This window comes from Takifugu rubripes, chromosome 13 (assembly GCF_901000725.2).
Source record: "Takifugu rubripes chromosome 13, fTakRub1.2, whole genome shotgun sequence".
Taxonomy (NCBI): Eukaryota; Metazoa; Chordata; class Actinopteri; order Tetraodontiformes; family Tetraodontidae; genus Takifugu; species Takifugu rubripes.
The window spans coordinates 9,549,528-9,571,526 of record NC_042297.1 but is presented as its reverse complement, the minus strand read 5'-3'; the positions used below and the strand labels follow the sequence as shown (position 1 = coordinate 9,571,526).

At 44.8% G+C, this 21,999-nt stretch overlaps 2 protein-coding genes and 3 pseudogenes across 8 annotated transcripts in view; 4 read left to right on the top strand and 1 right to left on the bottom strand.

Annotated features, from left to right (window-relative positions):
- Window positions 1–21,999, top strand: part of LOC105418373 (UDP-glucuronosyltransferase 2A1-like) — a 72,443-nt gene that overhangs the window by 3,411 nt on the left and 47,033 nt on the right. For 2 of the 6 annotated variants that reach the window (XM_029846690.1, XM_029846687.1), the window contains exons 1-3: window positions 17,293–17,591; window positions 17,804–19,272; window positions 19,538–19,624. In XM_029846690.1, the coding sequence (XP_029702550.1) occupies window positions 17,828–19,272; window positions 19,538–19,541 (1,449 nt within the window). In that variant the 5' untranslated portion in view covers window positions 17,293–17,591; window positions 17,804–17,827 and the 3' untranslated portion in view covers window positions 19,542–19,624. Of the gene's footprint in view, window positions 1–11,764; window positions 12,181–17,292; window positions 17,592–17,803; window positions 19,273–19,537; window positions 19,625–21,999 lie in introns of those variants that run through there. The other 4 variants (XM_029846688.1, XM_029846682.1, XM_029846686.1 and 1 more) reach the window with 4 other exon arrangements.
- Window positions 1,308–3,208, top strand: LOC115252166 (UDP-glucuronosyltransferase 2A2 pseudogene; annotated as a pseudogene).
- Window positions 3,840–5,919, top strand: LOC101071487 (UDP-glucuronosyltransferase 2A1 pseudogene; annotated as a pseudogene).
- LOC115252164 (piggyBac transposable element-derived protein 4-like) lies at window positions 13,660–16,097 on the top strand (annotated as a pseudogene).
- Window positions 20,325–21,943, bottom strand: LOC115252194 (uncharacterized). Of its 2 annotated transcripts, none has more exons than XM_029846725.1 (2): window positions 21,426–21,943; window positions 20,325–21,333 (listed from the first exon to the last, which is right to left on the bottom strand). In XM_029846725.1, the coding sequence occupies exons 1-2, from the start codon at window positions 21,906–21,908 to the stop codon at window positions 21,208–21,210; spliced, it is 609 nt and encodes a 202-aa protein (XP_029702585.1). In that variant the 5' UTR covers window positions 21,909–21,943; the 3' UTR covers window positions 20,325–21,207. The 2 variants fall into 2 exon arrangements, with proteins under 2 accessions (XP_029702585.1, XP_029702586.1); XM_029846726.1 differs by having other exon boundaries at window positions 21,210–21,358.

Below are 21,999 nucleotides of genomic sequence, written 5' to 3'. Positions count from 1 at the left end.
TGATCATGTAAAAAAAAGGTTTAACTCACCTGAGACGTAGCAATCCACTCTTGTGAGCGGAGCATCAGCTCTTGTCTGGTGACATCTCCGTCACTAATTGGCTCACACCACTTCTGTGAAGCTGCCTTGTCAACGAGTACAAATCTACCCTCCCAGTATGTCTTAGCACAGGTGAAGTACTGGCCGTCGAGGAACAACAAGATCAGCCACACGATAGCAGGCACGGAACTGGTGAAAGTCTTCTTGATGCACTCATCCCATCCTTGAGTAAATTTGGACTTGCCACATTTGCATTCTTGAGTGATCAACGTCAAGGTGGACTTTTCACAGCGGCATCCTTGAGTGATCAACTTCAAGGTGGACTTTTCACAGCTGCATCTTTCAGTGATCGACTTCAAAATGAACTCATCACATTTGCCTTCTTGAGTGTTCAACGTAAATTGGGACTTGTCACAGCTGCATCTTTGATCGATCAACTTCAAGGTCATCTCATCACAGCTGCATCTTTTATCGTTCAACGTCAAAATGAACTCATCACATTTGCATCCTCGAGTGATCAACTTTAAGATTAACTCTTTACGTCTGAATCCTTGAATGATAAACATCAAGATGGAGGCCATGATGGCGGGAACGATGAAGAATGCTGATGACAACAGTTTGTTCCATGTAGGACTGCAAGGACACTCAAACTCCAGCTCCACCAGCTTCTCTAGTCCCGTGAGGATAAACCCAAAAGCCACATTTGACACAAGAGGACTGTTGCTAATTTCATTTTTCAGCCTGGCAAGCCATTGTTTTTTAGGTTCCATAACAGAATATATGACTAGTTTTTCTCACCTCAAATATGCTCCCGATTCTCCCACTTCTACTTATTCTCTTCTGATTGGAAATCAACAAGAGCTCAGCTTATAATGGAGTATCTGAGAAAAGGGAAGTGCCATATAAAGTGTAAAGGGTAACAGGAGAAAACAGAGTAGGGAAGTTTAATGGAAATTAACATAAGATAATACAGACTTTTATTGCTTTTTAACAGTGTAATTTAATGGATCATGGTAATGGTGAATCATGTAGCAGATACCGCTGTGTAGCTGGTTTACTGCCATCAGCTTCCCTATGAAGAAGGCTTCGCATCAATATTTGCAGTAGAGTCATGTCGGGTGGGTTATGCAACCGTAACCGTAACTACCGGTACTCACTGAGGCTCAGCAGGAAAAGGCAGGGAGAGCTCTTGGCAAAGACGAGTGTGTTATTCACTGGGAGGGGCTCCATGTGCTGTGAACACATGAGAGCAGTCAAACAAAAGCAGAGAAGCCTGCAGGAAGTTAAATCCCTGCAACCCTGTTTCAACCGCTTCTCTTTATTGCTCCACTTTTTGGCAGTCTTTTCTGGAATCCGCTCTCGATTTTGCTTTTTTTAAATTTCTGGATGGAAGATTTCATCATGTTTTTGCTCTTTGCAACCGTCATCTGCCTTCCCACCACCATGATTCCAGAGGTTCTCGGTGGTAATGTTTTGGTTTTTCCACACGGAGGAAGCCACTGGGTGAACATGAGGGTCCTGATTGAGGAGCTGCACTCCAGAGGACACAATGTGACGGTGGTCCGGGCTGCAGACAGCTGGTACATCAGCCAAACGTCCCCACATTACAAGAGCATCACACTCGATGTCGCCGTCGGGGCAAACGACACATTTTTCCATCACTTTGTTACTGAAGTTGTCAAGATCAAACGTCACCAAGGCAACGCTTGGTCCCGTTTTGGATTAGACAGCGAGTTAAAAAACAACTTCTATGAATTGCACAGGAAAATATGTGAAGCGATTGTGCACATGTTTGAGAATGAAGACTTGATGGAATCCTTCCAAGATTCCAAGTTTGACATAGTTCTGACAGATCCTGCCAACGGAGGAGGGGTCCTTCTGGCTCACCGCCTCGGGTTGCCGTTGGTGTTCAACGCTCGGTGGACCGTCCACGGCGAGGCCCACTTTGCTGTCGCACCCTCTCCCCTCTCTTACGTCCCACTTCCACCTTCAGAATTATCTGACAAGATGAATTTCATTGAGAGGGTCAAGAACTTGCTTTTTTACATCATGAGGATGCATCTCTACAAGCAGGTTGTGGGGCCACATTATTCTGCGGTGGTCAGCCGTTACTTTGACCAAGACACGGACTACTTCTCCCTGTTTCAAGCTGCTGACCTGTGGCTGATGAGAGTGGACTTTGCATTTGAGTTTCCCCGTCCCACCATGCCTAATGTTGTCTATATGGGAGGGTTCCAGTGTAAACCTGCCAAGCCTTTACCTGAACACCTGGAAGAGTTTGTGCAGAGTTCAGGAGAACACGGAGTCATCATCATGTCTCTGGGGACTTTAATTGCTGAGCTTCCTCAGGATCTGGCTGATCAGATCGCTGCAGCTTTTGCTAAAATGCCTCAGAAGGTCATCTGGAGATACAAGGGTGCCAAACCAGCAACTCTGGGCAACAACACTTTACTGGTGGACTGGATGCCTCAGAATGATCTCTTAGGACATCCGGCTATAAAACTCTTTGTTAGTCACGGAGGAACAAACGGAATATATGAAGCAATTTATCACGCCGTCCCAATTGTAGGAATACCCTTGGTGTTTGATCAGGCCGACAATCTCTCCAGACTGAGGGCAAAAGGCGTCGCCAAGTTTTTAGATATTTCTGAATTAGACAGTAAAATTTTTCAGAAGGCCATAGAGGAAGTGCTGAATGAGCCTCTGTACGCACTTAACATGCAGAGGCTCTCCAGACTGCACAGAGACGCGCCGATTAAGCCGATGGACAGCGCCCTCTTCTGGATAGAGTTTGTCATGAGACACAAAGGTGCAGCTCACCTGAGGACTGAGTCCTACAGGCTGCCCTGGTATTCCTATCACTCTGTAGACGTCCTCTTATTTTTAATAGCAGTTGTTTTTCTGGTTTTGCTGGGTTTTGTTGTGCTTGTCTGGTCTTGCTTCAGGCTGTGTGTGAAAAGAAAAGAGAAATCTGACTAAGATACTAAGATACCCAAGATACTGTCGGTCTTTCCTTTTTTCATATTTGCCAATGCCGCATGGAGGCCGACATCATGGACATGTTTACCTTCACTTTATGGACATGTTTACCTTCTGTGCTCTGTTGTGCAACTTCAGGACTGAAGTCCATCAGTTCCGTTCCTGTAGCGCGGGGGTACATTCATTTGTTTTTATTGCATAAACTCATTTAAAAACATGAACTGTTAAAAAGGGAAACAGTAGGTGGCATTCGGAAAAGCAAGTCTTGTTTTCCTTCCCAACAGATAGGGTTAAAGTTTAATATACCATCATAAAACAGCTGAAGAGGAAACATGCTTGGTTTCTTTTTTGAATTTGGAAACTTTGACCTGCATCGACAACATTTGAATGATAATGAGATTCCTGTCAGTTGCTGGATGTGGACTCGAGTCCCAGATGCAGAACAGACAGAATTTTTAACAGCAAGAAAAGGAAGGAAACATCCAGGTCCATATTCCAGAAACTGAGACCCTGGGAACACTGGGAATGTTATTAGCACGTGTCTCACTAGCAGGGTCAAACCATAGCAGTGTGAAACTGCTGGTTAAATCAGATGGAGAGAATAAGAGCACAGATTAAAAACATGAGGGACAAGTCAGGGAGAAGGTGGGTTTCAGCAAGGCGGAAAGACAGCCACGGAATTACACGATCTGGCCTCCATCCTGATTCCAATATTTATTACAAATCAGGACTTAAAACAAACTCTGAATTCAAATGTTAAAACAACAAATGATTATTGCAATTTCCAGTGTTAAGTCAACATGTGAAGGTATTTAAGGGTCCTGACAATTCACCTCGTGTGTTCCACATGAATTTGTGCATTCTTATCGCTGCTCAGTGACACCATATCTCAGTGCCAAAGGTCTTTTCTGCTCGGAAGGTTGACAGTGAAAAATCTTCTTTGTTCTCCAGCCAAAGAACAGACTAAGAGGCAACACAAAGGTAAAAACTGCTATTTTAAAGTCATATTTCCAAAGATTTAAAAAAGAAATAATTGTGTTTTCAGGGTATGACGAAAAGCTTTAAATTTTATGGCTTTTTATTGTTTTAGTAATGCAAGTGTGATTAGAGGAGGCATTACTTTATCACACACAGCTTATGGACAGTCAATAATCATCTCAATCACTTTTGTCTTTGTTAGATCTCTTCTAGAGGCAGGGTAAAAATGCAGGGCCTCTGGTTGTGGATGGCTCTATGCTTCCTCTGCCCGACCGTGGTCCACGGTGGGAAAGTTCTTGTTTTTCCGATTGACGGGAGCCACTGGGTGAACATGAAATACATTATCGAGGCCCTTCATTCCAGGGGCCATCAGGTCTCAGTCGTGCGGCCATCGGACAGCTGGTACATCGAAGAAAAGTCTCCGTTCTACATTTCAATCACGCTTGATAGCCCTTCAGAATTTGACGAAAGCTTCATAACGACCTTCATCGCCAGGCTATTGGAGATCCAGAGGGAAGGGAAGTCTTTCTGGACACGTTACAAACTGGAAATTGAACAGGCAGAAATGACCCGGGAGATGTATGAAAAAACATCTGAGTTTGTTGAAATGCTCTTGGAGAACAAAGATCTAATGCAGTCAATAAAAAACACCAACTATGACCTTGTCTTCACAGACCCTGTTGCACCCGTTGGTGCTATACTTGCCAACTATTTAAAGTTGCCTCTGGTTTTCAGTGCCAGGGGGACGAGTCATGGTGAAAGTCATTTTGATATCGCACCTTCTCCTATTTCTTACATTCCACTCACAGGAACACAGCTGTCAGATCAGATGAGCTTTTTTGAGAGACTCCAGAATGTGCTTATGTTTGGGTTCTTGCAATATCAAATCCGCTGGTTTGTCACACCAAGCTTTGAAGGTTTAATTAAAAAGTATTTCGGTCCCGGCACCGACTACATCTCCCTGTTTCAAGCTGCTGATCTCTGGCTGATGAGAGTGGACTTTGTGTATGAGTATCCCCGTCCCACCATGCCTAATGTCGTCTATATTGGAGGGTTCCAGTGTAAACCTGCCAAGCCTTTACCTGAACACCTGGATGAGTTTGTGCAGAGTTCAGGAGAACACGGAGTCATCGTCATGTCTCTGGGGACTTTAATTGCTGAGCTTCCTCAGGATCTGGCTGATCAGATCGCTGCAGCTTTTGCTAAAATGCCTCAGAAGGTCATCTGGAGATACAAGGGTGCCAAACCAGCAACTCTGGGCAACAACACTTTACTGGTGGACTGGATGCCTCAGAATGATCTCTTAGGACATCCCAAAACAAAGCTGTTTGTGGCTCATGGAGGAACAAACGGAGTTCAGGAAGCTCTCTATCACGGAGTTCCCATCATTGGACTTCCTCTGATTTTTGATCAACCTGATAATGTGCATAGACTTGAAGTGAGGGGTGCAGGGAAGGTCCTGGATTTTTTTACTATGACTGAAGAGATCTTCTTTCAAGGTATTCAGGAAGTTTTAAATGATCCCTCCTACAGGATGAACATGCAGAGACTCTCCAGACTGCACAGAGACGCGCCGATGAAGCCGATGGACAGCGCCCTCTTCTGGATAGAGTTTGTCATGAGACACAGAGGTGCAGCTCACCTGAGGACTGAGTCCTACAGGCTGCCCTGGTATTCCTATCACTCTGTAGACGTGATGCTCTTCTTAGCTGGAATCACGCTGCTCATTTTCATGACCTTTGCTGCTCTAGTACGATGCTTGTGTTCTAGATGGGTGAGAGCAAAAATTAAGCGTGATTAAAAAGAAGACATTCATTCAGAATTGATTCTATCAGAGCTTAGAACTCGAAAAATCATTATCTAACAGCAAATTTCACATATTGTGTGATTAATGGTGTATTCAAATAAAATTATAAAACAGTTGGTCTTGTTCAGGTAACTTGGAAGAGAATATTGCTTGATGACAGCACATGTGACAGCAGCGATTCGGACCCAAAAGCAGCACTCTGGAAAACTGGACCGTGGTAATGACCTTTATTAGCACACGGGCAAACAGGAACTCAGGTAGACAAGGAAGCACACGAAACAGTCCTTTCTTCAGGCCCAGGGCCAACAAAAGTGGGTTTCAGGCTCGGGGATTAGGTCGAGCAGAGTCGGAGTGCGGAACCGAGGTGGGAGGATGTGAATCCTCAGAACCGTACAGTCCCGTTTAGAGCGGGCGGGAGTGACAGAATGGGGTTTACAGGAGATGAGGCTGACGATGTAGCTGAGCAGACTGGGGTGAGCAGCAGCGAAGTCGGGGCCACGCGGAGAAGCCGGCACCAGGCGAGCAGGCAGGAACCAGAAACGCTGAGGCAGAAGTTGTGGACAGGGGCAGAAAGCAGGTAGGTTTTCGAGGGAACAGGCGAGGCAGGCACAACAAAGACAGGCAGGGTCGGTAACAGGTAACAGAAATAACGCTGGAAAGTCTTGCATCGAAGCAGAAGAACAATCTGGCACGGACTGAGAGTGCAGGGGAGGCTTATAAACCGGGCTGATTGGGAATGAGCTGCAGCTGTGCTTGCAGGTGAGTGGACTTGAGCTGACGGGGTGGGAGTGGCTGGCAGGTGGAGTGGAGCAGAGGGAGGGAGAGTGGAGCAGAGGGAGGGAGGGTGGAGCAGAGGGAGGGAGGGTGGAGCAGAGGCAGGTGGAGTGGAGCAGAGGGAGGGAGAGTGCAGCAGAGGGAGGGAGAGTGGAGAAGAGTCAGGTGGAGTGGAGCAGAGGCAGGTGGAGTGGAGCAGAGGGAGGGTGGAGTGGAGCAGAGGCAGGGAGAGTGGAGCAGAGTCAGGGAGAGTGGAGCAGAGGGAGGGAGAGTGGAGCAGAGGGAGGGAGAGTGGAGCAGAGTCAGGTAGAGTGGAGCAGAGGCAGGTGGAGTGGAGCAGAGGGAGGTGGAGTGGAGCAGAGTCAGGTAGAGTGGAGCAGAGGCAGGTGGAGTGGAGCAGAGGGAGGGAGAGTGTAGCAGAGTCAGGTAGAGTGGAGCAGAGGCAGGTGGAGTGGAGCAGAGGGAGGTGGAGTGGAGCAGAGGCAGGGAGAGTGGAGCAGAGGGAGGGAGAGTGGAGCAGAGGCAGGTGGAGTGGAGCAGAGGGAGGGAGGGTGGAGCAGAGGGAGGGAGAGTGGAGCAGAGGGAGGGAGAGTGGAGCAGAGTCAGGTAGAGTGGAGCAGAGGCAGGTGGAGTGGAGCGGAGGGAGGGAGAGTGGAGCGGAGGGAGGGAGGGTGGAGCAGAGGGAGGGAGAGTGGAGCAGAGTCAGGGAGAGTGGAGCAGAGGGAGGGAGAGTGGAGCAGAGGGAGGGAGGGTGGAGCAGAGGGAGGGAGAGTGGAGCAGAGGGAGGGAGAGTGGAGCAGAGTCAGGTAGAGTGGAGCAGAGGGAGGGAGGGTGGAGCAGAGGGAGGGAGGGTGGAGCAGAGGGAGGGAGAGTGGAGCAGAGGGAGGGAGAGTGGAGCAGAGTCAGGGAGAGTGGAGCAGAGGGAGGGAGAGTGGAGCAGAGTCAGGGAGAGTGGAGCAGAGGCAGGTGGAGTGGAGCAGAGGGAGGGAGGGTGGAGCAGAGGCGGGGAGAGTGGAGCAGAGTCAGGGAGAGTGGAGCAGAAGGAGGGAGAGTGGAGCAGAGTCAGGGAGAGTGGAGCAGAGGGAGAGTGGAGCAGAGGGAGGGAGGGTGGAGCAGAGGGAGGGAGAGTGGAGCAGAGGGAGGGAGAGTGGAAAATTACTGGGGCAGGAGGGAACTGGGGGAATGGGGCTGTGACAGCACTGGTATTTATCTAACCAAATGGCCTCTGATATTATTTATGAAGATGAAATGATTTCACATCAAGTTATGAAGTGTGATTACAAGAATATTTTTTAAAACAGGGATAATAAAATAATCAGGATGAGTAATCATGATGATAAATGTCACCCAGTCAAAATATTTCTACAGTATTTTAGGTACCAAAAGGGAAAAACAAGATTTTGTCAATAACAGATTTTTCAACAATTTCAGAGTTCCGCAGGATGTGCTAGAATAATCAGAATCTAAAATGTATGTGTGTAAACAAGAGCGAATTAGAGAGAACAAAAGAGAGCTGTAAATCAGTGGATAAAGACAACTTCCTCATTCATAGAGTCATTGAGACACTTTCTGATGGCTTTATTCCAATCAATTCTTTTATTAAAGAACAAAAAACAACAAGCCCCACAATTTGTCACAGAATATATATCTACAACCTGTTGATTTTGATGATGAATCATTAATCTGGCTTGATCTGAATTACTGTTGATCAGCAGGGTCGGACTGGCTGGATATCAGTCTGATAACGCGGTCACGTGGAAAAACAAAGATATTTAAAGTGAAATTACACATTTAGTCATTAACAACCACTCAAACAAATATAAGTGAACCAACATTATACGCCAGATTGATATTAGCTGCCTGGTCATTACCACCTGTGTCAGTTAAGCTAAAACTAAGGAAGATCAAGAAAAGTTAAATAAAAAAAATGCATTAAACAATTAAATGTGTCCATTTTGATTGATGGGATGAAGATTTCTGATGATCTCTTGTTTTTAGTGGGATGTTGTTGATGTCAACGGGATTCTGCTCAACAAAACAAACTGATTCAGAAGTAAAAGCGAAACCAAGTAATGAGAAACGAGCCCATGATACCGATCACATACTCGCTGGTAATCCAGAATAAAAACAGAAGCACAGTTATATCCACGCTGACAACAGAGCCATGAAGACCCACAAGCTGCTTTAGGGGAAAACCTTTTGTCAAAGCGTCCTGACTGCACTTTTGAAAAGGCTTTTCAAGACATTTACGAAATTTGTATTTCCTCGATGGGATCTGGTGTCACCGTCTGCTTCTTCTCTTTGCAACATTCTCTGATTAGGTACCCTGTGAGACCCACACAGGTGATGATGAAGAGGATTATGGCTATAACCTGGGGTGTGGGGAGAGTACAGACACACATTGTGTATTTTTAAACAATGAAATATCTTCTTTCTCCTTGATCATGGAAAAAAAGGTTGAACTCACCTGAGATGTAACAATCCACCTTTGTGAACGGAGCATCAGCTCTTGTCTGGTGAAATTTCCTTCACTAATTGGCTCACACCACTTCTTTGGAGCTGCCTTGTCAACAAGCACAAATCTACCCTTCCAGTCTGTCATAGCACAGGTGAAGTACTGGCCGTCGAAAAACAACAAGAGCAGCCACACGATAGCAGGCACGAAACTGGACACAGTCTTCTTGAACCACTCATCACATCTGCATCCTTGAGTGATCAACATAAAGATGAAGGCCATGACGGCAGGAATGATGAAGAATGCTGATGAAAACAGTCCGTTCCATGAAGGACTGCAAGGACACTCAAACTCCAGCTCCACCAGCTTCTCTAGTCCCGTGAGGATAAAACCAAAAGCCACATTGGGTGCAAGAGGACTGTTGCTAAATGCATCTTTCAGCTTGGAAAACCATTGTTTTTTAGGTTCCATACTGGAAACTATGACTTGATTTTCTCAACTTTGTTGTGGGAAGTTTATAGCAGGAGATCTGTTGAGAATCAAGACCCTAAGCGCGTGTGTCTTTCTTGGGTTTTTTTTTTTTTTGAGGTTTCAAGGCATAGTCTAACAGGCAGCTTGCTTCCTGTCAGCCTGGGCACCGAGCAGCTCTCACGCTGATTTTACACTGCAAAAGCGGATGTGTGCATCTACAGGTCTTTTCTGAGAAGATACATTTGCAGGTCTCTCTTTTTTGAGAAAAGAGTCTAGTCATGTTGGCAGGATGTAGTTTAATAAAAGCACCTTGCAAATTACTAAGCATCTCTCTTGAACATAAGGGGTGAATTATTTCTGCCCAGTCAGTCTTTATGACAATACAAGGAAAATGATGTCTCCAACTTATATATCATCAGAATCTCTCACTTCTAGTTATTCTCCAGTGTCACCAGTGTGTTATTTACTGGGAGAGGCTCCATGTGCTGTGTACATGTGAGAACAGTCAAACAAAAGTGGAGAGACTACAGAAAGTTTAATCCCTGAAACCCTGTTTCAAACACCTCTCTTTATTGCTTCACTTCTGCACAGTCTTTCCTGGGATAAGTTCTAGTTTTTGTTTTGTTTGCATTTCTGCATGGAAGATTTCGTAAAGTTTTTGCTCTTTGCAACTGTAATCTGCCTTCCCACCGCCATAATTTCAACAATACTCGGTGGTAACGTTTTGGTTTTCCACACGTAGGAATCCACTGGGTGAACATGAGGGTCCTGGTTGAGGAGCTGCACAAGGTGATGGTGATCCAGGCTGCGGACAGCTGGTACATCAGCCAAACATCTCTACATTACTAGACCATCACACTCAACGTTGCTGTCAGGGAAAACGACACATTTCAGCATAATAAGTTGTCAAGATTGAAATACAGCTTCTATAAATTGCACAGGAAAACATGTGAAGTGATTATACACTTTTGAGAGTAAAGAGTTGATGGAATCCTTCCAAGCTTCCAAATTTGACCTAGTTGTGACAGATCCTGCTGACGGAGGAGGGGTCCTGCTGGCTCCCCACCTCGGGTTGCCTGCACAGAGACGCGCCGATGAAGCGGATGGACAGCGCCCTCTTCTGGATAGAGTTTGTCATGAGACACAAAGGTGCAGCTCACCTGAGGACTGAGTCCTACAGGCTGCCCTGGTATTTTTCAAGCTGCTGATCTCTGGCTGATGAGAGTGGACTTTGTGTTTGAGTATCCCCGTCCCACCATGCCTAATGTCGTCTATATGGGAGGGTTCCAGTTTAAACCCGCCAAGCCTTTACCTGAACACCTGGAAGAGTTTGTGCAGAGTTCAGGAAAACACGGAGTCATCATCATGTCTCTGGGGACTTTAATTGCTGAGCTTCCTCGGGATCTGGCTGATAAGGTCGCTGCAGCTTTTGCTAAAATGCCTCAGAAGATCATCTGGAGATACAAGGGTGCCAAACCAGCAAGCCGATGGACAGCGCCCTCTTCTGGATAGAGTTTGTCATGAGATACAAAGGTGCAGCTCACCTGAGGACGGAGTCCTACAGGCTGCCCTGGTATTCCTATCACTCTGTAGACGTGATGCTCTTCTTAGCTGAAATCACGCTGCTCATTTTCATGACCTTTGCTGCTCTAGCACGACGCTTGTGTTCTAAATGTGTGAGAGCAAAAAGTAAGCGTGATTAAAAAAAGACATTTATTCAGAATTGATTCTATCAGAACTTGAAAAATTATTATCTAAAAGCAAATTTCACATATTGTGTTGTGATTAATGGTGTATTGAAATAAAAATATTATAAAACTGTTGGTCTTGTTCAGGTAACCTGGAAGATAATATTGCTTGATGACCGCACATTTATTTATCTAACCAAATGGCTCCTGATATTATTCATGAATTACAAGATTACAAGAATATTATATAAAATAGGAATAATTAAATAATCAGGATGGATAATGGTGATGATAAATGTCACCCAGTCAAATCATTTCTACGGTATTTTAGGTACCAAAAGGGAAAAACAAGATTTTGTCAAGAACAGATTTTTCAACAATTTCAGCGTTCCACAGGATGTGCTAGAATAATCAGAATCTAAAATGTATGTGTGTAAACAAGAGCGAATTAGAGAGAACAAAAGAGAGCTTTAAATCAGTGGATAAAGACAACTTCCTCATTCATCATTGAGTCATTGAGACACTTTCTGAGGGCTTTATTCCAATCAATTCTTTTATTAAAGAACAAAAAACAACAAGCCCCACAATTTGTTACAGAATATATATCTACAACCTGTTGATCTTGATGATGAATCATTAATCTGGCTTGATCTGAATTACTGTTTATCAGCAGGGTAGTATCTGAAGCCTGAATGTGTTTACTTGACTGTATAAATAGGAGCTATCGATGTAAGCACTTCAGAGTTCTTCACCAACAGGACCACGAAACCTTCCCTGGGCGAACTGCAGTGTCCGATAGGTACCTGACTGTTCTCTCCAATAAACATATGATAACCAAGTCGGTGTCTACGAAGATTCCTTTCTCATCAGCACCTCTCGACCACCACCAGAAGAAATTCACCACAAAGCTGGCGTCAAGAACAGGATCGGTTGTGGCTGTCTTCTTCTCCATCTGCTTCCTCGGACCAACTCCCGCTCCAAGCCGGCAAGTAAAGTGAAGATTTTTTCACATATTGGGGTTCTGGTTAGTTCAATTAAGCTTTTGGGGGAGTAATTTAGACACACTGTAAAGATAATTAGTTTGGGTGTACATTTTTGTGTCGATGTTTTAGAATACTTCTTCTAAATTTTTCAATTTGACCTTTTTTTTGTTTTGTGAAAGACTGAAGTAGTGGCTCTGGAGGAGAGACAGGCCATGAGATTTATTGCACTGATCATTTCAGCTAAAAAGGACAGCTGATTCTGAATTTATCTTTTTTGGTCTGTACACTAGTGTTATGTACAGGATTGGCAACTGAGCATGCTGGCACGAGGAATGTGTTGGTGTTATGGCCAGGAAATGATGTTATAGTTTTAATAGCCGCGGTGTTGGATCGCAATACCTCACATGTGTCACTGCTAATCCGCGTGTTCTTTGAATGAAGACTTCAAGAAGAAAAATACCAATTTCAAAATGTATTGAGCAAATAGAAACAATTCAAGATACAAATATTACAGAGCTCCGGGCCAGTTCATAACCCTACAATAACAAAGTCAAATGCCAGGGCATGAAGTCTGACAACCTAACTATCCCTTGACCCAGTCTTTTATAGAAACACATATGTAAATCATTGATGCTAATTCAGTCCAATCCAGTCCTTCTTCTTGGATGACCTCATCTTCTTCCCGTTACATTGAATGCTGACACAGTCCTTGTTTTCCGTTGTTTCCCAAATGGCCAGGTGAAAGTTCAGCTTCTTGCAGAGGAACATATCAACACCAGTAAACTATGCTGTCAAGTTTTACGCTGGGGGTTTAACACTTCCCGTCTGACTGTCTCCTGCTGATTACAGCTATCTAAACAACAATCATGTCAAGGAAGGGTCAACTGACTGCTTATCTTTACTCTTGCTAAAGATTATACTATCCCTTACTTCTAAACTAACTATAACAGAAAACAGAAATGTATAGAAAAAAGCAAACACAATTCTCTTCAGGACAGTTGTCCCAAAGTCCTGTGTGTCTATGGTGTCTATGAAGATTCCTTTCTCATCAGCACCTCTCGACCACCACCAGAAGAAATTCACAACATCTGTATTCCAGAAACTGAGACCTGGGAACACTGGGAATGTTATTAGCACGTGTCTCACTAGCAGGGTCAAACCATAGCTGTGTGAAACTGCTGGTTAAATCAGATGGAGAGAATAAGAGCAAAGATTAGAAACATGAGGGACAGGGACAAGTCAAGGAGAAGGTGGTTTTCAGCAAGGTGGAAAGTCAACATGTGAAGGTATTTAACCCTTGTGTGGTGTTCGGGTCTGTGGGACCTGTTTTCACTTTTTATTAAAAGAAAAAATGATCAAATTAATTAATTTTTCAAACTGAGACTCACTGACTTTGGCTCATTTTCTGTGAAGAACATATGTCAGAATATATATTTAATGACCACACACCATACCCCCCCCCCCCCCCCCCCCCCCCCACACACACATTTCTTTTACAGATACGATTTTTGGGTCCACTGGACCTGGGGCTAATAGAAGTGTGGAAATTGATGTTCTGTGTACCACACACACATACGTACCCACACACGCACACACACACACACACAGCAGACCTCGACAGGAGGAGAACAGAGTGTAGGTACACAGAACATCAGAGGGTCAAATGTGCGAGAAAATGAGAGCAGACAGTGTTGACAAACAATGTTGCAACATTGTCTGGGAACCGCAGGTGCAGAAACACAAAGGCTTTGCCAGTGTGGTTTCTTATCACAACCGGTGAAGTTGGCCAACAGTTACTCTGCGCAGAGGGCCCTGGAATTGATTTTGGAAGATAGAGAAGTTTTTGATGATGATGTAGAGGGAGAGGATTCAGAAGAAGAGGTTTCAGAATTTGAGGATCACATTTCTGAAAATTCAGAGTCTGACAGTGACTCTGAAGAAGATGATGAGATTGAGCATCAGCCAGTTCCAAAACATAGACGAGCCACAGGACCAGGCCGTCCGCAGCCATCCCCAGGACCAAGCCATCAACAGCCAACCCCAGGACCAAGCCATCAGCAACCAGCTCCAGGACCAAGCCATCAGCAACCAGCCCCAGGACCAAGCAGTCAGCAGCCAGCCCGAGGCCCAGAACAAGCCAGTCAGCATGGAGCAAGTGAGATGTCAAAAAATTCTGAAATTGAATGGTCTTCTCGCCCAAGAAAAGAGCCACCCCACAAGGCTGCCAATGTGATAAGGATGCAACCAGGGCCAACACAGATGGCAGTTACTCACACACAGGACATCAAGTCTTCTTTTGAGCTTTTCATCCCAGATTCCATCCAGGAAATTATTCTTGACTGCACTAATTTAGAAGGAAGACGTGTTTTTGGAGAGAGGTGGAAGGAAATGGACCAAACCCAATTACATGCTTACTTCGGAGTTCTCATCCTTGCTGGAGTTTTCAGGTCCAAAGGGGAATCCGCAGAATCCCTGTGGGATGCAGAAACTGGCAGAGAAATTTTCCGTGCAACAATGTCTCTGGACAACTTTCACATCATTTCCAGGATTATCTGCCTTGACAACTGAGATGACAGACCAGCTCGATGGCAGAGAGACAAACTAGGTGTCTTCAGGACCGTGTGGGACAAGTGGGTGCGCCGCCTCCCCCTGCTGTACAACCCTGTGCCAAATGTCACCATTGATGAACAGCTGATGCCATTTAGGGGCCGCTGCCCCTTTCGGCAGTATTTACCATCTAAACCTGCAAAGAATGGTATAAAGATCTGGGCTGCCTGTGATGCCACTTCCTCATATGCTTGGAACTTACAAGTCTACACAGGGAAACCTGATGGAGGAGCCCCCGAGAAAAAACAAGGAATGAGAGTTGTCCTCGACATGTCTCAGGGACTCAGTGGACACAACATCACATGCGACAATTTTTTTTACCTCGCACAAACTGGGACAGGAGCTCCTGAAGAGGAAGCTGACCATTGTGGGAACAATAAGGAAAAACAGGTCAGAGCTCCCACCTCAACTGCTGACTTCAAAGAACAGGCCTGTCAAGTCATCCCAGTTTGCATACACGGCTGACACATCCCTGGTCTCCTACGTGCCAAAGAAAGGCAAGAATGTGGTACTCATGAGTACACTGCAGGGGGATGGAAGAATGTGTGACCAGGAACATCACAAACCAGAGATCATCATGGATTATAATGCCACAAAAGGAGGGGTAGACAACTTGGACAAGCTGGTGACGGCCTACAGCTGCAAATGGAGGACTCTACGCTGGCCACTGGTGATATTCTTTGACATGTTGGACATCTCAGCGTACAATGCCTTTGTCATTTGGATGGCATCGAACCCAGAGTGGAAACGAGTGAAGCTCCAGAAAAGACGGCTCTTTCTTGTGGATCTGGGAAAGGCATTGGTGAGACCACAAATCGAGAGAAGAAAACATATCCCCAGAACACCAGCCTCTGCGGCCATGGTGAGGAGGATTCAGAAGGAGAATGCTGGTGCCCTGTCCACCCAACCTACAGAACCACAATCTGCAGAGCCTGAAGTAAATGTGTGATGCTGTTGCAGTACATGTCTGGCACTCATGTCTTGTGAGAGAGAGAGAGAGGTGTTAGTAAAATTCCTGACCTTTTCATTATTCTAGGTTGTGAACAGCAGCAACAAGAAGAAGCGGTGTGAAGTGTGCGGACCCAAGATGGACAGGAAAACACAATATACATGCATCAAGTGCTAAAAGTATATGTGCAACACACACACAATAAAGCTCTGCCCCTCATGTATTGTATAGGCTAGTGCAGGCCGCATGCGGCTCTTTGCCTGGTTTCATGCGGCTCTAACGTTCATATCAAAGTTTGGGTTTGTGTTTTTTTAATGTGCGTGTTCGCTTCGCTTGAGTTTAATACGGTACTTTCGCCAAAAGCGCATGCGCGTTAGATGAAAATACCGCAAAGTTTCTCAGTCGGGACAAGATCTTTTGAGTAAACAATTAGTGTCAAGTTCGCCTTTAAAATGGCAGGAAAAAATGCACAGCCAAACGAGAAAACCTGCACGAAAGCTTCGTGACTCGGTTCCGCGATCTACAATTGAAAAGGCCACAGATTGCATTCCTCGCTGCCCCTTTTAATGTGGAGCCGCACTGTTTTAAAGCCCCGCTAGTCACAGGTGAGGCTGCAGCTGAGTTGGAGATTATCGATCTTTGTGAGGAGGACCAACTGAAACCTGCTTCAAGGGAAGGGGCCATTGAGTTCTGGAAAAGTGTGCCAATGGAAAAATACCCCAATGTCAAACGGGCTGCGCTTTAGATACTGTCAATATTTGGTCAACATACGTCTGCGAGTCTATGTTTTCTACCCTGAAACACGTGAAACCAAAGCATCGATCTGTTCTGACTGACACCCACGTGAAAGAATTGAATACAAGCCAGATTTGAAGAGGATTGTTCAAAGCAAGGAATGCCAGAAGTCCCACTAAGCAACATGCATAGTAAGAGAATTTTTTTTTTTTAAATTATTATATTTTTGTTTGTGGACTTAGTTGAATTGAGCGTTTGTGTGTGTGAGACAGTGCACACAATGTTCATTGTTGAAAATGACTGGCCTGTGGTCTGTAGAAGTCAAATTCTGTCATTATCATGTTGGTGTGTGACATTTACAATAAATCTGGCTAAGCAGAGGTCTGTGTGTGTGAGGAAGGGATGAGGTGATGAGGTGATGTTCTTGTGTGCCCATGTGTGTGATGTGGCTCTTTGCGGTAACACAGTAAAAAATATGGCTCTTAGGCTCTGACTGGTTGGCCACCCCTGGGCTAGTGGCTAAAAGGATATGTGTTCAGTGGGGCTGATGTGTTGTCTTGACTGATATATTTACTCTGTGTTCATGTGTTCAGCTTGTGTTGTGCACCTGAATGGGTTAAATTTCACGTTCAAAGAAATAAAAGTCAGTAGTTTTGAAAAACCTTGCTTCACTTGTAAATTTGTTTACACTCATCATACACTCATCACTCATCTTGATTTTAATTGATTTTCTTTATTATGTTTTAAATAATAAGTTATAAATGTGACCTAACAAAGGTAAAGGGCAAATATTAACCATATTTATTGTTTATACTGCTTGTAATTGGGATAAGGTAAACATCTGTTCACTATTTTAACATAAAAGTGTTTGATTGTGAGGCATTGAAAGCCACAAAATGCAACGGGTCCATCAAACCCCCCAAACGCTGGCTGAGTAACAACAATATTACACAAGGGTTAAGGGTCCTGATGTTTCACTTCGTGATCCACAAACTCCCCTATGCATTCTTATCGCTGCTCAGTGACGCCGTATTTCAGTGCCAAAGTCCTTTTCTGCTCGGAAAGTCAAAAGTGAAGCATCTGTTTTGTTCTCCAGCCAAAGAATAGAATAAGAGGCGACACAAAGGTAAAAAATGCTATTTTAAAGTCATATTTCCCTGGATTTAAAAACGAAATAATTGTGTTTTCAGGGTATGACGAAAAGCTTACTTGAATTGTTAAATCTTATGGCTTTTTATTGTTTTGGTAATGCAAGTGTGATTATAGAGGAGGCATTACTTTATCACACACAGCTTATGGACAGTCAATAATCATCTCAATCACTTTTGTCTTTGTTAGATCTCTTTTAGAGGCAGGGTAAAAATGCAGGGCCTCTGGTTGTGGATGGCTCTATGCTTCCTCTGCCCGACCGTGGTCCACGGTGGGAAAGTTCTCGTTTTTCCGATTGACGGGAGCCACTGGGTGAATATGAAAGTCATTATCGAGGCCCTTCATTCCAGGGGACATCAGGTCTCAGTCGTGCGGTCATCAGACAGCTGGTACATTGAAGAAAAGTCTCCGTTCTACAATTCAATCACGCTTGATAGCCCTTCAGGATTTGACGAAAGCTGCATAACGACCTTCGTAGCCAGGCTGTTGGAGATCCGTCGGGAAGGGAAGTCTTTCTGGACACGTTGCAAACTGGAAATTGAACAGGCAGAAAAGAACCAGGAGATGTTAGAAAAAACATCTGAGTTTGCTAAAATGCTCTTGGAGAACAAAGATCTAATGCAGTCAATAAAAAACACCAACTATGACCTTGTCTTAACAGACCCTGTTGCACCAGTTGGCGCTATACTTGCCAACTATTTAAAGTTGCCTCTGGTTTTCAATGCCAGGTGGACGAGTCATGGTGAAGGTCATTTTGATATTGCACCTTCTCCTATTTCTTACATTCCACTCACAGGAACACAGCTGTCAGATCAGATGAGATTTTTTGAGAGACTCCAGAATGTGCTTATGTTTGGGTTCTTGCAATATCAAATGCACTGGAATGTCGCACCAACCTTTGAAGGCTTAATTAAAAAATATTTTGGTCCAGGCACCGACTACATCTCCCTGTTTCAAGCTGCTGATCTCTGGCTGATGAGAGTGGACTTTGTGTTTGAGTATCCTCGTCCCACCATGCCTAATGTCGTCTATATGGGAGGGTTCCAGTGTAAACCCGCCAAGCCTTTACCTGAACACCTGGAAGAGTTTGTGCAGAGTTCAGGAGAACACGGAGTCATCATCATGTCTCTGGGGACTTTCATTGCTGAGCTTCCTCAGGATCTGGCTGATCAGATCGCTGCAGCTTTTGCTAAAATGCCTCAGAAGGTCATCTGGAGATACAAGGGTGCCAAACCAGCAACTCTGGGCAACAACACTTTACTGGTGGACTGGATGCCTCAGAATGATCTCTTAGGACATCCCAAAACAAAGCTGTTTGTGGCTCATGGAGGAACGAGCGGAGTTGAGGAAGCTCTGTATCACGGAGTCCCCATCCTTGGACTTCCTCTGATTTATGATCAAAATGATAATATAAATAGACTTGAAGTGAGGGGTGCAGGGAAGGCCCTTGATTTTTATACTATGACTGAAGAGATCTTCTTTCAAGGTATTCAGGAAGTTTTAAACGATCCCTCCTACAGGATGAACATGCAGAGGCTCTCCAGACTGCACAGAGACGCGCCGATGAATCCGATGGACAGCGCCCTCTTCTGGATAGAGTTTGTCATGAGACACAAAGGTGCAGCTCACCTGAGGACGGAGTCCTACAGGCTGCCCTGGTATTCCTATCACTCTGTAGACGTGATGCTCTTCTTAGCTGGAATCACGCTGCTCATTGTCATGACCTTTGCTGCTCTAGTACGATGCTTGTGTTCTAGATGTGTTTGAGCAAAAATTAAGCATAATTTAAAAAAAAGACATTAATTCAGAATTGATTCTTTTATAACTTAGAACTCGAAAAATCATTATCTAACAGCAAATTTCACATATTGTGTGATTCATGGTGTATTCAAATAAAATTATAAAACTGTTGGTCTTGTTCAGGTAACTTGGAAGAGAATATTGCTTGATGACAGCACGTGACGGCAGCGATTAGGACCCAAAAGCAGCACTCTGGAAAACTGGACCATGGTAATGACCTTTATTAGCACACGGGCAAACAGGAACTCAGGCAGACAAGGAAGCACAGGAAACAGTCCTTTCTTCAGGCCCAGGGCCCACACAAAGTCAGTGGGTTTCAGGCTCGGGAATTGGGTTGAGCTGAGTCGGAGTGCGGAACCAAGGGGGGAGGACGTGAATCCTCAGAACTGTACAGTCCTGTTTACAGCGGGTGGGAGTGACAGAAGGGGGTTAACAGGAGATGAGGCCGATGATGTAGCTGAGCAGACTGGGGGTGAGCAGCAGCGAAGTCGGGGCCACGCGGAGAAGTCAGGACCAGGCGAGCGGGCAGGAACCAGAAACGCTGAGGCAGAAGTCGTGGTCAGGGGCAGAAAGCAGGTAGGTTTTCGAGGGAACCGGCGAGGCAGGCAGAACAAAAACAGGCAGGGTCGGTAACAGGTAATCAGGGAAGGGAAATAACGCTGGAAAGTCTCGCATCGAAGCAGAAGAACAATCTGGCAAAGACTGAGAGTACAGGGGAGGCTTATAAACTGGGCTGATTGGGAATAAGCTGCAGCTGTGCTTGCAGGTGAGTGGAGTTGAACTGACGGGGTGGGAGTGGCTGGCAGGTGGAGTGGAGCAGAGGGAGGGAGAGTGGAGCAGAGGGAGGGAGGGAGAGTGGAGCAGAGGGAGGGAGAGTGGAGCAGAGTCAGGGAGAGTGGAGCAGAGGCGGGGAGAGTGGAAAATTACTGGGGCAGGAGGGAACTGGGGGAATGGGGCTGTGACAGCACTTGCATTTATCTAACCAAATGGCCCCTGATATTATTTATCAAGATTAAATGATTTCACATCAAGTTATGAAAAGTGAATTTAGTGTGATTACAAGAATATTATTTAAAACAGGAATAATAAAATAATCAGGATGGGTAATGACGATGATAAATGTCACCCAGTCAAAACATTTCTACAGTATTTTAGGTACCAAAAAGGAAAAACGAGATTTTGTCAAGAACAGATTTTTAAACAATTTCAGCGTTCCACAGGATCTGCTAGAATAATCAGGATCTAAAATGTATGTGTGTAAACAAGAGCGAATTAGAGAGAACAAAAGAGAGCTTTAAATCAGTGGATAAAGACAACTTCCTCAGTCATCATTGAGTCACTGAGACACTTTCTGAGGGCTTTATTCCAATCAATTATTTTATTAAAGAACAAAAAACGAGCCCCACAATTTGTCACAGAATATATATCTACAACCTGTTGATCTTGATGATGAATCATTAATCTGGTTTGATCTGAATTACTGTTGATCAGCAGGGTCGGACTGGCTGGATATCAGTCTGATAACGCGGTCACGTGGAAAAACAAAGATATTTAAAGTGAAATTACATATTTAACTGGATTCTGCTCAACAAAACAAACCGATTCAAAAGGAAAAGTGAAACCAAATAATGAGAAACGAGCCCATGATGCCGATCACATACTCGCTGGTAATGCAGAATAAAAACAGAAGCACAGTTATATCCACGCTGACAACAGAGCCATGAAGACCCACAAGCTGCTTTAGGGGAAAACCTTTTGTCAAAGCGTCCTGACAGCACTTTTGAAAAGGCTTTTCAAGACCTTTCTGAAAGTTGCGCTTCCTCAGTGGGATCCGTCTGCTTCTTCTCTTGGCAACAATTTATGATTAGGTACCCTGTTAGAACCACACAGGGGAAGATGAGGAGATATATGGCTCTTTTCTGGGGTGTGGGGAGAGTACACACACTGTGTGTTATTAAACAATGAAACATCTCATTTCAGCTTGATCATGTAAAAAAATGGTTTAACTCACCTGAGACGTAGCAATCCACTCTAGTGAGCGGAGCATCAGCTCTTGTCTGGTGTAATTTCCTTCACTAATTGGCTCACACCACTTCTTTGGAGCTGCCTTGTCAATGAGCACAAATCTACCCTTCCAGTCTGTCATAGCACAGGTGAAGTACTGGCCGTCGAAGAACAACAAGATCAGCCACACGACAGCAGGCACGGAACTGGACACAATCTTCATGAACCACTCATACCATGTGAACCTGCTGGACTCATCACATCTGCATCCTTGAATGCTCAACATCAAGAAGAAGACCAGGATGGCAGGAATGATGAAGAATGCGTGTGAAAACGATCCGTTCCATGTAGGATTGCAAGGACACTCAAACTCCAGCTCCACCAGCTTCTCTAGTCCCGTGAGGATAAACCCAAAAGCCGCATTTGACACAAGAAGACTCTTGCTAAATGCATCTTTCAGCTTGGAAAACCATTGTTTTTTAGGTTCCATTCTAGAAACTATGACTTGATCTTCTCACCTTTGTTGTGGGAAGTTTATAGCAGGAGATCTGTTGAGAATCAAGACCCTAAGCGCGTGTGTC

What these genes read in the sequence shown, in the direction of transcription:
- LOC115252194 (XM_029846725.1), bottom strand. Translation starts at nt 21,908, where the DNA reads ATGGAACCTAAAAAACAATGGTTTTCCAAGCTGAAAGATGCATTTAGC. An exon ending in AGTGGATTGCTACGTCTCAG is followed by an intron (nt 21,334 to 21,425) that starts GTGAGTTAAACC and finishes CCCACACCCCAG; the next exon opens with AAAAGAGCCATATATCTCCT.